Raw genomic sequence first — 13,070 nt, 5'->3', positions numbered from 1 at the left:
GACTTTTCAATGATATTTTTCTTTTCAGTACGGAGGACAAAGAGTGCCGACTGCATCGTCGCCTGCTAACACGAACAGCAGCTCCAGCAGCGCCACGGGCAGCCAAAGCGGAACAATGAGTACCAGTCTTAGTAACAACGCTATGCAAGGACAGCAGACGGAGCAGCTCTCAAAAACGAACCTATATATCCGTGGCCTGAACCAAAATACCACAGACAAGGATCTTGTTAATATGTGTGCTCAGTAAGTAGCAAGTGAACAATTAAAATAAAAGAAAGTAAACTATTGCCAATGGACATGACTTCTTAGACATGGATGTCACTACTATATCTAAATCATTTCTTAATAAGCTAACTCAGCCATTTATAGCATCTTATGTGTCATATTCTCATACTTTGTTGATAACGAAATTTATACTCTACAAGTTCATCCTCTAGGGCGATCGCAATGTATTGTCTTTGAAAAATGTAGATTATGTGTGTTTGGTCACAGTGGTATTATTTTCGAAAAAACATCATGTTTTACATGCTTTTGAAAAAATTTGCAGCTGATTATTTTTGTTGTTAACGTTACTCTATGATTCAAAGCTTATCATCAGTTGAATTCATCTGTAATATTTTTCGTTAATCTGAACACGTCTGTTTTATTGGAAAATATATATATGTATATAGCTATAGCTTCACTCACTCTGTATTGCTTTGGAAATGGATTTTGATATACTGTTTTACATACTCATATTTTATTTTTCTGTTTCCAGGTATGGAACTATAACCTCTACTAAGGCGATTCTGGATAAAAATACAAATAAATGTAAAGGTACTTAGTTGAATTTTACACCTTTTTAGTTTTATTGCTGCTTGTTACTTTACATGTATAATATTTACATAATTACATATATATATATATATGTAATTATCTGTTGATTAAATCAAGCGCACAAAGTGTGCAGCAAAGTTATTCGTATCAGTTACAGAAAAACTCACATCAAACTTTTCCTCCGAGCTTTAACGATACATTTTTGCTCTCAAGACTCCTCAATGTCTGTGTACTTATCCTGGTCTATTCTCTGTTTAATTTCTTCTATTGTTACTCAGTTCTTTTCTGTGTAATCGCTTGACCAATTTTTATACTTGTGACGACAGATTCAAAAAAGTATACCGAAAAATTGGTTTTTCAGTGTCGTTTGAAAGTTTGCAAAAAGTCGAAGAAATGTGATGAATATTTATACAATGCACAAACATATAGCACTTATGCACTTTTCGATACATATTATAGTTTTGATAAGCTCGAAGTGTCGTTAGCTTAATGTGATTTAGTTTGAGAGGGGATAGATTATTTGAAAACTGATATAACTACAAATCTTTATAAATACGCATTATATTATATCATGCGTAAATTACGGTTGTAATAATGTTGGAAATGTATATCTACGTTATATTTTGTTGCAGGTTATGGCTTTGTAGACTTTGAGTCACCGCTGGCGGCAGATAATGCTGTGAAAGCACTGATGGCCAAAGGCATCCAAGCGCAGATGGCGAAAGTGGGTATCTGGTTGCTCCGTAGACTGGCCAGTGTACGTTGGTTGTGCATGCAAGTACAGTAATACCAGAGTAACAGTAAACCTCTCTTTCTCTGTCACCCTGACCACAACCTTTTTCTCTCATAGATTGTTTAGGAGTATCGTGATGTTCATCATTTTAAATTATTTGGTATACATACTGTATTCTGATTTGGTCAAATATCAGCTTTTGTTACACTTGCTAAATCAAACGATTTAGGGGGGAGGGGGAAGTAACGACGAACATTGAAAAAAATTTATATAAAATATTGTTTGTACGCTGCATTGACGTGTAACGATGGGCTATAGTAAATTGCGATTATTGCAACTAAAATTTTCGACTGTATAATTTCAACAGTAATATGTGTATTGGATGAATAGGCGCAATTTATCGATACGTGATCCTAAAACGATCTATCGGTCCTTTCTTATCAACAGCCTAACTCACTTAAAAAAACAACAAAAAAAAAAAAACAACAAAAAAAACAACAAAAACTTTCTAAGGTTTTCAATTCTATCTCTTATTATTCTATCTCACAACTTACTACAACCTCTCGATGCTTGCTGCTATACCTCGGCCACTGATTGCTCGTTACGCTACATCAACAATGTCTCGAATCATGTCTGAGAATAGCATTTTATCTCAGCCCTAACGTAAGCCTTTAGCCATCATCAATTCCTCTCAGCAAAAATTACTTTCAATTTCTTTGTTCTTGGAAAGAAAAATAAATGGCAGGTAAATTAATTTTAATAAAATATAAAAAAAATTAAAAAAATACAAATATAAATACATAAAAATATTTCATACACGTATTAGAAAAATTGCTTCGAAGTATGGCAGCGCAAACGAAGTCAGTAGCTACAAATGTTTTAATCATAAAATACAGTGGTGTAATTGTACATATATGTATATATACATATGTACACATTATATCTCACGTTATTTTCGATTATTTTTTTTAATTTCGTTTTTTTTTTCTCTCTAACACCACCATCATATTAATAATTTATTGCTATAAACTTGTATTTAGCTATTAAAATCTGTTTTCAGACAAACGTGAGACATCAAACATGGGGTTTTTTTTTTTTTTTCTTCCCCCTCTTTCTAATGTTATTAATTTGGCCTTCCACTAAATTCACTGGTTTTTTTTTTTTTTTTTTCTTTATTTCACACACAGGTTTATTGAAAGTAACGGAATATAGCTATTTTTCACTTGTTTCAATTTGTTTGTAATCAGTCGTAACTGCGAATGATACGAAACACGCGAGTGTTTCTTTATGTAAAGCGTACGAAGCGGTTTGAGAAAAGTAAAATCGACTTTGTTAATTTTGAAGTATCGATTTAAACTCAAGCATTGAAATTTTTTTTTAATCAGCTGATTATTTTTATAAAATCATATGCTTGGAACTGTACTGCATTATCCTAGTGAAGACAAATTAAGTGGCTAATGCTGTCATATTTGGCTGCTACCCAAGTGGAAGGCCTGACACTGTATTATCATTATCACGGTTGCTAAACTTTAAAATTTTTTTTTATTTTTAACCCCATTACTTGCGCACTGAGAAACCATTTTCACAGACAAATGTGTGTGTGTATAAATCACCAAACCAGAATTGGTCTTTGTCTATATATTGCCCGAAAACTAACCTCGGAATGGTTCTTGTTGAACTGTGGACGCGATAAATGCACGGGGTGCCAAAACTTGTCAACTGTGATAACGATCGCAATAATATAACGAACTGTCGCATGGGCTATGACATAACTATAAACAACGATATCGTTTATTACCAATGATAGACATATTCAGGGTGAAACGTTATTCTGTCTCGTGGAAAATCAGACATTAATGCTATTTGTTTATTTGTTTATTTTTCTTTGTTAGCCCTTGTCTATTTTGAATATTAGTCTATACGATATTTACCTCTTCTAGGTGTAAATACAGCAGTATTTCTGATAATTCAATTTGGTCAAAATTGTTAATTGTAAATATAAAAAAAAAAAAAAAAAAAAGCAGACCAAAATGCCCTGTCATTTGGAGTAAAGATATTGTATAAATAAAATATCATCAGCATGTTCAGGTAATGATTGGCCTGCCTTGTCTAAGGGAGATGAACATCATTCCTAACACATAAACATTAGTTAAACGCTTGAATGGTGAATATTTTTTTAGCTTTGAAACAAAAAAATACCGTCAAGGATTTATTTATTTTTTTCGAAAAATACGTATTCTACCTTTTTTTTCATACTTTCATGTGAATATTTATACTGTATTGTTTGATGAACAATGTAAGACCATTGAAAAACGATGTAGCCTTGTATGCACGTTAATAATAATGATGATAATGTCAATAACAACGACAACAACAACAACAGTATATCAGCATGAAAAATGGCCCGGAAAGTTGTCCGGTTTATAAGAATATATTAACGCTTTGTCAATTTCATTAGCCGGACAGAGCATTTTTGTCTTTCATGATATCAATCGTCCTGCGACGATCATTTTTATGAATTTATTCGGTAATTGTTTTTTATTTTTTTTTTTATTTCAATGGTACAGTTCTTGTCTCAGTACATATGTTTATTGATTTTTATCCTACATATGTACGCCATTGGCTTGGCTTAATCCACAATGTTTTTGTTGTTTTATTTTTTTTTCTTTCAATATTGTTTATTTAGTGCATTTGCAAGATTGAAGTAAAAATTGTCGTAAAGTATATAAGTATATACTCAAGTAATACGTAGACTTGACTGATTGATTGATTGATTAATTGATTGATTCATTTATTAATTGATTGATCGATCGATTGAGAGAGACTTGAGAGAAATGGTGGATCTCGAAATAAGCTTAACAATACAACGGCACTTCTTTATTGCATAATATACATTGAAATATTTTTATCATTTGTTTCAAGACTTTTAATCAATTCTGTTTTGTTTATCCACAGTATAAAATGCTCATTGAAATTAGTTCGTGATATGTCATTCCATATCTTAACAAGAAATGCGAGACTTACAAAGTCGGGGAAATTTTATTTATCTCTTCATTAATGAAATATCATGTTTTTTTTTTTTTTTTTTTTTTTCATTCACTTGGCCTTATCGTCGTTGTCAGATTAACTGAAACTCGTGAAGCTTTGATGACATGAAAAACTTGATTCACATTGCGTGCGTACGACGATGAAACAAGAGATTGGATATGAAAGTAAACATTGACGGCTTGTACGAATTTGTACCTAATTTTTTTGGTGCTTTTTATTGCGCATACTGTTGTTTCACTTTAAACATTGACTTAATAAAAGTAAAATCTTTTCACTGTAACACGGTGTGTATTATTCTGTTAAGCATGCGCTGAGCAAATTTAGAGAGCCACCAGAATGTGGTAATGAGAACTCGTAATGCCATGAAGCATGACTATCAGAATAAAAGACAAACTTACTTTGATTGAATACTTCAACTTATTTAGTAATATCTGCTAATTTTTTTTTCCAATCTAGTTACGAGTAAAATACTTTGCTAAAGTTGTATCTTTAAAGTTTTCGATTAAAACGAAGGCAAAAATTTATATACGTCGTATCGTTCAATTGAACTTGTTACATTGCAATAACTAAGTAATTCTATTTCCGTACTTGAACTATTTAATATCAAATTACAGTGGAATGGTTTCCAATCATTTTCGCTGCCCAACTATACATTATATACGTATAATTTTTTCCGTTCCTCAAATCAAATGCTAATTTTATCCCGTCCTTTACACTTTTTCAATCACTTTCTGAATTATACCATTTTATTAACTGTTCCAGAAGCTTTTTAATCATTCAAGTATGTCAATAATAATCTACTGGATGTTGTTCTGCTGAAAATTGTTATTCTTGCTATGATTTAAATAATCGATCGTTAACATTTAGAATTCTATATTTCTTTCTTTTTTTTTTTAATTCATGTAGACAGCTGTAACAAACATTATTGATCGTCTGTGGTCCAATATTGCTTATCACAATATTTCTGATAGCATTTTCTCTCACCTTGACTTTTAAGTTGTTTGATGTTTAGACTCAACATGGTGTGAGACCAAGCTGTTTATGGCCGTTTTTCTTTCATTGTATTCGTTTATACATGTATATGGGGTAGTCTAAATGAACGTGAACAAGGATTGATCCCGACTCCCACCGAATTGGTCATTGGTTTATTTCCTACTTCTACTCCACCACATATACATTTTTTATCTTTTCTAATGAAATACGCACTTTGATGTGCAAACGGCCAAGCCCATTTTGCGTCAAATGTAAAAAAGATTTCTTTTTAGTCAAGGAAAAATTCACTAAAAATTTCCTATGTTTTGAGAACGTAGTTTTTAAGAACAATCGATTTTTGTGCGTTTTTTGTTAAAAACGTCCACTTACGATTTCCAAAAAATTTTGTAAAAGTTATTTTCGACCAATTCAGAAGAAAAAACACAATTGCATCCCCTTTACAACTTTTCTCCCAAATGCACAGTTTTCGAGTTACGGAAGATGACATATAAATCTACCTAGTCGTAAACAACAGGTAGAAAAAATCTCAAAAAATTAAAAAATGTATATTTGGCGGAGTACAAGTAGGAAATAAATCGGTGACCAATTCTGTGGGGGTCGGGGTTAAACCTTGTTCACGTTCATTTGAACTACCCCATATGAATATACATATAATTATTTTTATAACTCTTCGTTTTTCACATTCCTAGTATTCCGTGGCCTTTTTAATACTGTATACGTTGAATATCTCGATACGTGTAGCTAGAGAATCGGAAGAAATATGCTACACCTTTGGATTTTTAAAGATTGTTGATTTTTTTATTTGCGTTGTTAAATTTTGTACCATTATTCTGCGTATTACTATCTTATGATCTCATATTATTCAATGGCAATACAGTATTTCATATTATTAGATTACGAAAATAAGTAATAAAAGGAGAAGTTACTAGTTTGTCAAATTTTTAAATAAATTGTGTTGTTAGTTTTATTTTTATCTGTTTCAAGGCTAGTACCTCTGATTTGCTTACTCGATAAGTTGTTCTAAATTCACTTGGTAAAAAACCGATGAATATAGTGAGAAATGGGAATTTAAATGAGTGAAATCATTTCTCTGTAAACTTGCAGTTTGTAAATCTTCCGTGACTAGCGTTAAAGTCAGTTTGGTTGCATAGTGCCTTTGTCTGTTCCTCAGCAACAGGAGCAGGATCCCACCAATTTGTACATAGCCAACCTGCCTCTCAACTTCAAGGAAAATGACGTCGAATCTTTACTTGCTCAGTACGGCCAGGTGATTTCTACCCGTATATTACGCGATCCAAACGGTCAGAGCAAAGGTGTTGGGTTTGCAAGGTAATACTAATTAAAAGATCCTCCTTAGAATTAGTAACGATTATTGATCTTGTTAGTTCTGAAGATATTATATCTCATTACTTGGCATTGATGTGACGCAAGTGGTGATCGTTTTGTATTCATATTTTTTAGAATGGAGTCAAAAGAAAAGTGCGAACAAATTATTCAGATATTTAACGGTAAAGCATTGCAAGGGGCAAAGGATCCGCTGTTAGTGAAATTTGCCGATGGTGGCAACAAAAAGAAATCCTTGTACAAGAGTCCGATATGGAGGGAATCTGGTGACGTAAGCAATTTCGTTTTTTTCTTATTTTTCTCTCTTACACGTTTATGATCCACCTATAAACAATTTTGATATTCCGTCCCTTCTATTTCTGTCTTGCTAATATATACAACAGTTAAAATCGCCCTGATTTAGTTTTCAGCATATCTTGAACGAACTTTCTGTTGCAGAGTATGACTTTGAATTACGATGCTAGCGGAGTTGGCCAGAATGGTGTGGCAACGGCTCACATGTTGCCTGCTGCAACATTGGCTCAGTACGGTCGCCACTACGGCCAAGTTCCTGGTTACAGTGTTCCTGGAGGGCCTTGGGTCACTCCGTACATTGTGCAAACAGCACCACCGCACATGCAACAGGTTGACGTGAGTTTATATTTGCCTATCAGGGAATAGATAGCTCAGCTCTCCATGTTATAGAAATAATAACTGTATGTCATTTTAGAACAGAGACTGATAGTTAGATTCTGCATAACGACTGCATTTTTCTTTTTCATAATGTTAGATAATAAAAAAAATTTTAAATCATCAAATTTCTTACAGATGATGCCATCAGCGGATCCAAGCAATGCGCAGTATAGCATAATGCCCCAGCTAACGACACAAATGTCCACTATGCATTTAGGAACAGCTTCCGTGAGTTTTAATCGTTTTTTTAAAGAATTTTAGTTTCACATAATTGGCAGGATTACCTGTATCGACGGGAGTGAATATTTGATTTTAATTTTCAGTACATAGCAGCGAGTCCTCACCCATACCCGTATACACCGTACCCTGCACCTAGCATTATCCACACTATGCCAATGGGCGATTCTGAGCAGACGAGCAACGCGGCATCCCCGGACGACTCCTATCAACAATACCAGACTCAGCAGCCCAAGTAGGCCACAGTTTATAGGTTAGCGCGAGTATAGTTTTTTAGTAGCAGCCGAATTGACCAGAGCTGTTTTTTTCTTCAATTTTTTTTTTTTTATTTTTTTTTTCCTGTGCAAAGTTGTTGTCTTTTTTTTTTTTTTTTTTTCAAACACTTGTTCGTCACTTTTTTTTTATAATAGGACCGTTATGCTTCTGTAGAATTGTTACATTTTCGAATTTATTTTTCTATCAGAACACCGAATTTGAGAAAGGACATTGCGCTATATCAGCTTTTTTTTCTTCGCTCCTCGGAATGTATGTTTTTATCGAGCTCTGCATGAACAATGCTTTTGATAGATAGTTTATTATCACCAATGACCAAAATTTATTGTAAATAACCTCCGTGAAATGATAAATTAAAGATTAAACATACGAACTCATTTGTTCAGAGCAAAGTAATTAATGACAGATGGAATCATCTTGCTTGGTATATAAACAAATTGAGACATGGTGGAATATTTGTAAAATATATAAAACAAACTCTCATTTCATTTTGCTTATTATTAATGTCTTATTTTACAATCATTCAAGAATTCTGACTGCGTTTGTTCAAGGAGCGTTCAAGACTCAAGGAACATTCACATTCAGTGATGATAATAAATCTGAAGAAGTATTTATTTTTGGTCGTTTTTATACAGTTGAATAAATAATTTGCTTTCTATTCTGTTTCAGATACGACTATACCGAGGGTTACATAAGTTAGAAGAGGTATACCTGTTTATATGAGGGATATTAAAAAAAAAAATCTAAGAAATAGACAGAGAAAGAGAAAAAGAGAGAGGTTAATATACGTTACGTAAAAAAAAAAGTCAGAAATAAGATTCTTCCTCATGATAAGTTGACTTGCCAGCCATCTTTTATACATTTTATCCACCAGAATAAATAGGTGAAAAAAAAAGTAGTTAATATTTTGCAACGACAGTAGTAGAGTATGAATGTTGACATAATACGGGAGGTAAGAGGTTTGGGTACCGACCAATACGATCGGCACTAGCTCGTCTCAGCCTCTGTAAAAACCGCCAATGCCAATTTGTGTGTAGCTGACAATGACAAAGGAAAAAAAGAAAGAAAAAGAAAAAGAAAAACTGATACAGGGCGATGGGCAGTTTTTTTTTTTTTTTTCTTTTTAGCGTCGAGCTGATAGGCTTCCAAGGTTTAACTTTAGGTGTATTACTTTACATTTACTACGGAGACGATAAGTTTGAAGAAACTGAACGCTTGAGAAATATGAATAAATATTTTAAAGAAAACCTAAACTATATATTAAAACGTGAAAAAAAGTGAAAAAAAAAAAAAAAATGAAGATGACGAAATGAAGAAATAACGCTGCTCACATATACAAAGAAGGATTCTTCCCAAGAATTATAATATGTAAAGAAAGAAACAAAACCCACACTTCCAATACTAGAGTTGATAAAAAAAAAGAAAGAAAAAAAATTCCAATTCAGTATGATTGTATGATACAAAACAGTACTACTCAATCCCCCTAACCGGACTGGTGCCAGCTGGCTGGCCGGTGACTTGGCCACTGTGGCGAAGGGGTTTACGAAGTAGATTGACTATATATATTATATCAATTGACTTTGATACATGTATATACATATATTACATATGGGTGATCGATGGTTCCAAATCCCTTCGCCCTTCATTAACGAACCGCCCCACTCGCTCGCACTTTCATCACAATTGTTTTTTTGTTCAGACATTCCAAGTTGGGCAGAGATATAATTATACATACATAACGGTAACGACATTAATATGTATGTATGTATACACTATATAAATTGCCACGTGGAGATTTTTAATCTAATGATATTTTCTATGACTACACTTTGAGTTTTTTTTTTTCCCCTGAATTTACGTTTTTTCCGTTTATTTCTTTTCGTTGTTTTTCCTTTCCCTTTTATTTATTTATTTTTTTTTTTTTTTTAAATTCACGGATGATATATTTTATGATAGAAGTGGAAAACGAAGTCGAAAATGTTCAGGATATATATAATTATTGTACGAGATGAGAAAAAAATCAGAAAAAGTGAAAAAGTAACTAATGAAAAAAAAAAAAAAAAATGATTAAGAACCTAGTACTTTTTAGAAAACATTATATTTATGCGTACGGTTAACGAATCAATATCAGTTTTAATTGTACAGTAAATACAGATATTTTTTTTAGAATTGTGCCTTTTCAGACTAATCCACTTTAGACAGGGATATATGCTGAAAAATATTATAATATATTTTTACGTCGGTATATGCGAAACTTGAGCCAAATTTTTGATCTTCTAGTTAAGAAAGTATAATTGTTTCTGTGTTTGTAGCCAGTTAACCATTACTACTACTACTACTACTACTACTACTGCTACTACCGCTACTACTGCTACTACTGCTACTACTATTACTACTACTACTACTACTACTGCAACTACTACTACTACTACTACTACGTTTGTTTGTTTGTTTATGAACTTGATAGATTTTTGTATGTGTATAGTTGCCACTAAACGGGATTGCCAGATTGTGCGTGACGATCTGCAAAGTCTAGGAAAAAGAAAAAGATTAAAGAAAAAGTTGAAGAAAATGGAAAAAAAATCAAATTTTTGGTGGGTCTCTCTCTTTAAATCTTTATAATGAACCCAACGATCTGCCGAGAGATCCTAGTAGACTTGTTGATGACGGGATACACTAGCTAAAGAGTAAATTAATTTAATATATTATTGAGATTGAGAAGAAAACACGTTGTTATGTGTGACGATGAAGATAAAAGGAGAAGAAAAAGAAGAAGATGATAAAAATATACCATGGGACAGGCACAGAAGAATCGTCGGAGGGTTACTTGCACCCAAATTCCCTTTTGAACCTCTGTATAATGATATACAGCCATCAACGTCTCATGTGTGTGGTGCGTCTGATTTTTAGATGAAAAGGAGTAAATAAATAAAGTATCGAGAAATGAAAAAACAGAAAGCTTTCTACCAAATATGTGAGTTCTGAGCTCAACAAATGGCGGGGCAGGTAGTTAGGTAGCATAGAGGTGATCGTAGCTATTATTATAATATTACATGAAATACGCTGTATTATTATAATTAACAATTACTATTATTGAACGTCATCTAAAGTATGAAAAGATTTTTACACTGTTGAAACTTGAAGTAAATAATATATTTAGTTTATTTTGGTACATCACAATTTGATGACAAAAAATGATAAGATGAAGAATAAAAACTAATAATAATAATAATTAATGGAAAAAAAAGAACATGGTATGAACTATTTTTTAAGAAACCGATCATTACTCGCAATTCGAGTCCATATGCAAGCGAAAATCCAATTTTGTGAACATAATTATTGTTGCACAATTAAACGTTATATTTGTCATCACTGACGACTGACAACAAAAAAAAAAATCACATGTGATTAAATAGTGAATTTCGAGAATTTTACTAATAGACTTGTACTAAATAACTAATATTATTGTGACGACCAAACACGAAAAAAACGGCGCATTAAAAGAGAGAAAGAGAGATAGAAATTAAAACGGGATAAAATAATTATCGTAACAGCTTCTGACTGAGAATGCGCAAGTTCCGGGTAGACACGAAAAAAAGAGAACGACGCGGAGGAAGAACCAGAGTATAATTATTGTATAGGATATAGGAGGATTAAGAAAGGGGAGTTGGAAGTAACAGTAGGATTAAACAAAAAAAAAAAAAGTAAATTTAAATGATAACAAGATAATTAATTAAGAGTAATTGAGCATAAGAGGACTTGTGTAGCTAGTGTTGACTATGAATAGGATAGTATCTTAATTGATAAGGGACCTAGTGTGTAATTGATTAATGATTTAAGTAAGTTTATAGATAAATAGTTAGGTAGGTAGACGATAGTTAGGAATTAGGATATAAATGCCTCCCCCCCCTTCCTTCCTCCCCTTTTAGCATGAGGGGGTGGCACCGTTCAGCCCATGCATCTCGCACCCGTCAAGACTGACTGGCTATTCATATTAATAATAAATCTTATTATTATTCTACAACATATATTATATCTAATGTAATATAATAGTAAGGACTTGCTTGCTGCGCACCACGGGTCAGGTGCCTGGGCCGGCCGGATATGTTTCCAACATTTTGGAACTTGATTCCAAGCAATGCTGCTTTCTGTAAGCTTTTTAGAGAGAGAGAGAGAGAGAGAGAAAAAAAAAGAAAGAAAAACTTGAAACAGTAGATGTGTAGATTAGATATTGTAGTCGTTTAGCCTAGGCTTTAAGTAGAAAAACTAGGGTGTTTTTAAGTGACCGTAACATTTAAGTGATATCAGCTTAAAAAGCAAGTCCAGATTATCTCGATGTTGCAGTTTTCAAGCATCATCATCATAATTCGACTTTGTTCAGTTTTTTTTTTTTTTTTTTTTTTTTTTTTTTTTTTTTTTTTCTTAGTTTTCAGAGCGAGGGAAAGAGCGAGAGAGATAGAGAGAGAGAAAGAGAGAGAAAGTTTTTAAGTCATTGTTTTTATATTGTTATCAGTAAAGGTTTCTTTCTTCTCATATTGGTTTGCTCTTGTTTTCTTTTTTCTTTCTGTATTTCATTCATTCATTCTTCGTTACATAACTACTAGTGTCTTCAATTGCGTTGAACAAAAAACAAAAGAGATTTAGCAAAAAATAAAAAAAAAATAAAAAACCTAAAAAAACACAAAAAATGCAACAAAACAGCACCAGAACGTGTATTGTTGACACAATACCCTGATTTTCGCTTATTTTTTGTGTTGTGTGGTTTGTGACCAATGAAAAACCCAAAACAAAAAAAAAAAAAAAAAAACAAAAAAAACAAAAAAAGAAACAAAAAACAATGTCCTAGATTAGCGAAACAAAACTAAACAAAAAAATAAATAAATAAATAAATAAAGAAACTTAGATGTACGAGAATCGATTTAGAGTTAATTATTTTAAGATGGCGAGGCATAGC

General features: G+C 32.6%; 1 protein-coding gene across 19 annotated transcripts in view; it reads left to right on the top strand.

Moving 5' to 3' along the window:
• The window catches only part of LOC124183150 (protein alan shepard), a 41,451-nt gene extending 28,497 nt beyond the window's left edge, over positions 1-12,954 (top strand). For 8 of the 19 annotated variants that reach the window (XM_046571268.1, XM_046571266.1, XM_046571269.1 and 5 more), the window contains 9 exons: positions 29-243; positions 758-816; positions 1,449-1,594; positions 6,762-6,919; positions 7,052-7,205; positions 7,373-7,564; positions 7,742-7,834; positions 7,930-8,078; positions 8,786-12,954. In XM_046571268.1, the coding sequence (XP_046427224.1) occupies positions 29-243; positions 758-816; positions 1,449-1,594; positions 6,762-6,919; positions 7,052-7,205; positions 7,373-7,564; positions 7,742-7,834; positions 7,930-8,078; positions 8,786-8,816 (1,197 nt within the window). In that variant the 3' untranslated portion in view covers positions 8,817-12,954. Of the gene's footprint in view, positions 1-28; positions 244-757; positions 817-1,448; positions 1,595-6,761; positions 6,920-7,051; positions 7,206-7,372; positions 7,565-7,741; positions 7,835-7,929; positions 8,097-8,785 lie in introns of all 19 variants that reach the window. The other 11 variants (XM_046571284.1, XM_046571283.1, XM_046571277.1 and 8 more) reach the window with 11 other exon arrangements.
• Positions 12,955-13,070: the final 116 nt, after the last annotated feature.

Source organism: Neodiprion fabricii, chromosome 5 (genome assembly GCF_021155785.1).
Source record: "Neodiprion fabricii isolate iyNeoFabr1 chromosome 5, iyNeoFabr1.1, whole genome shotgun sequence".
Classification (NCBI taxonomy): Eukaryota; Metazoa; Arthropoda; class Insecta; order Hymenoptera; family Diprionidae; genus Neodiprion; species Neodiprion fabricii.
Note: the sequence above shows the minus strand (reverse complement) of the source record. Positions and strands in the feature narration are given on the sequence as shown.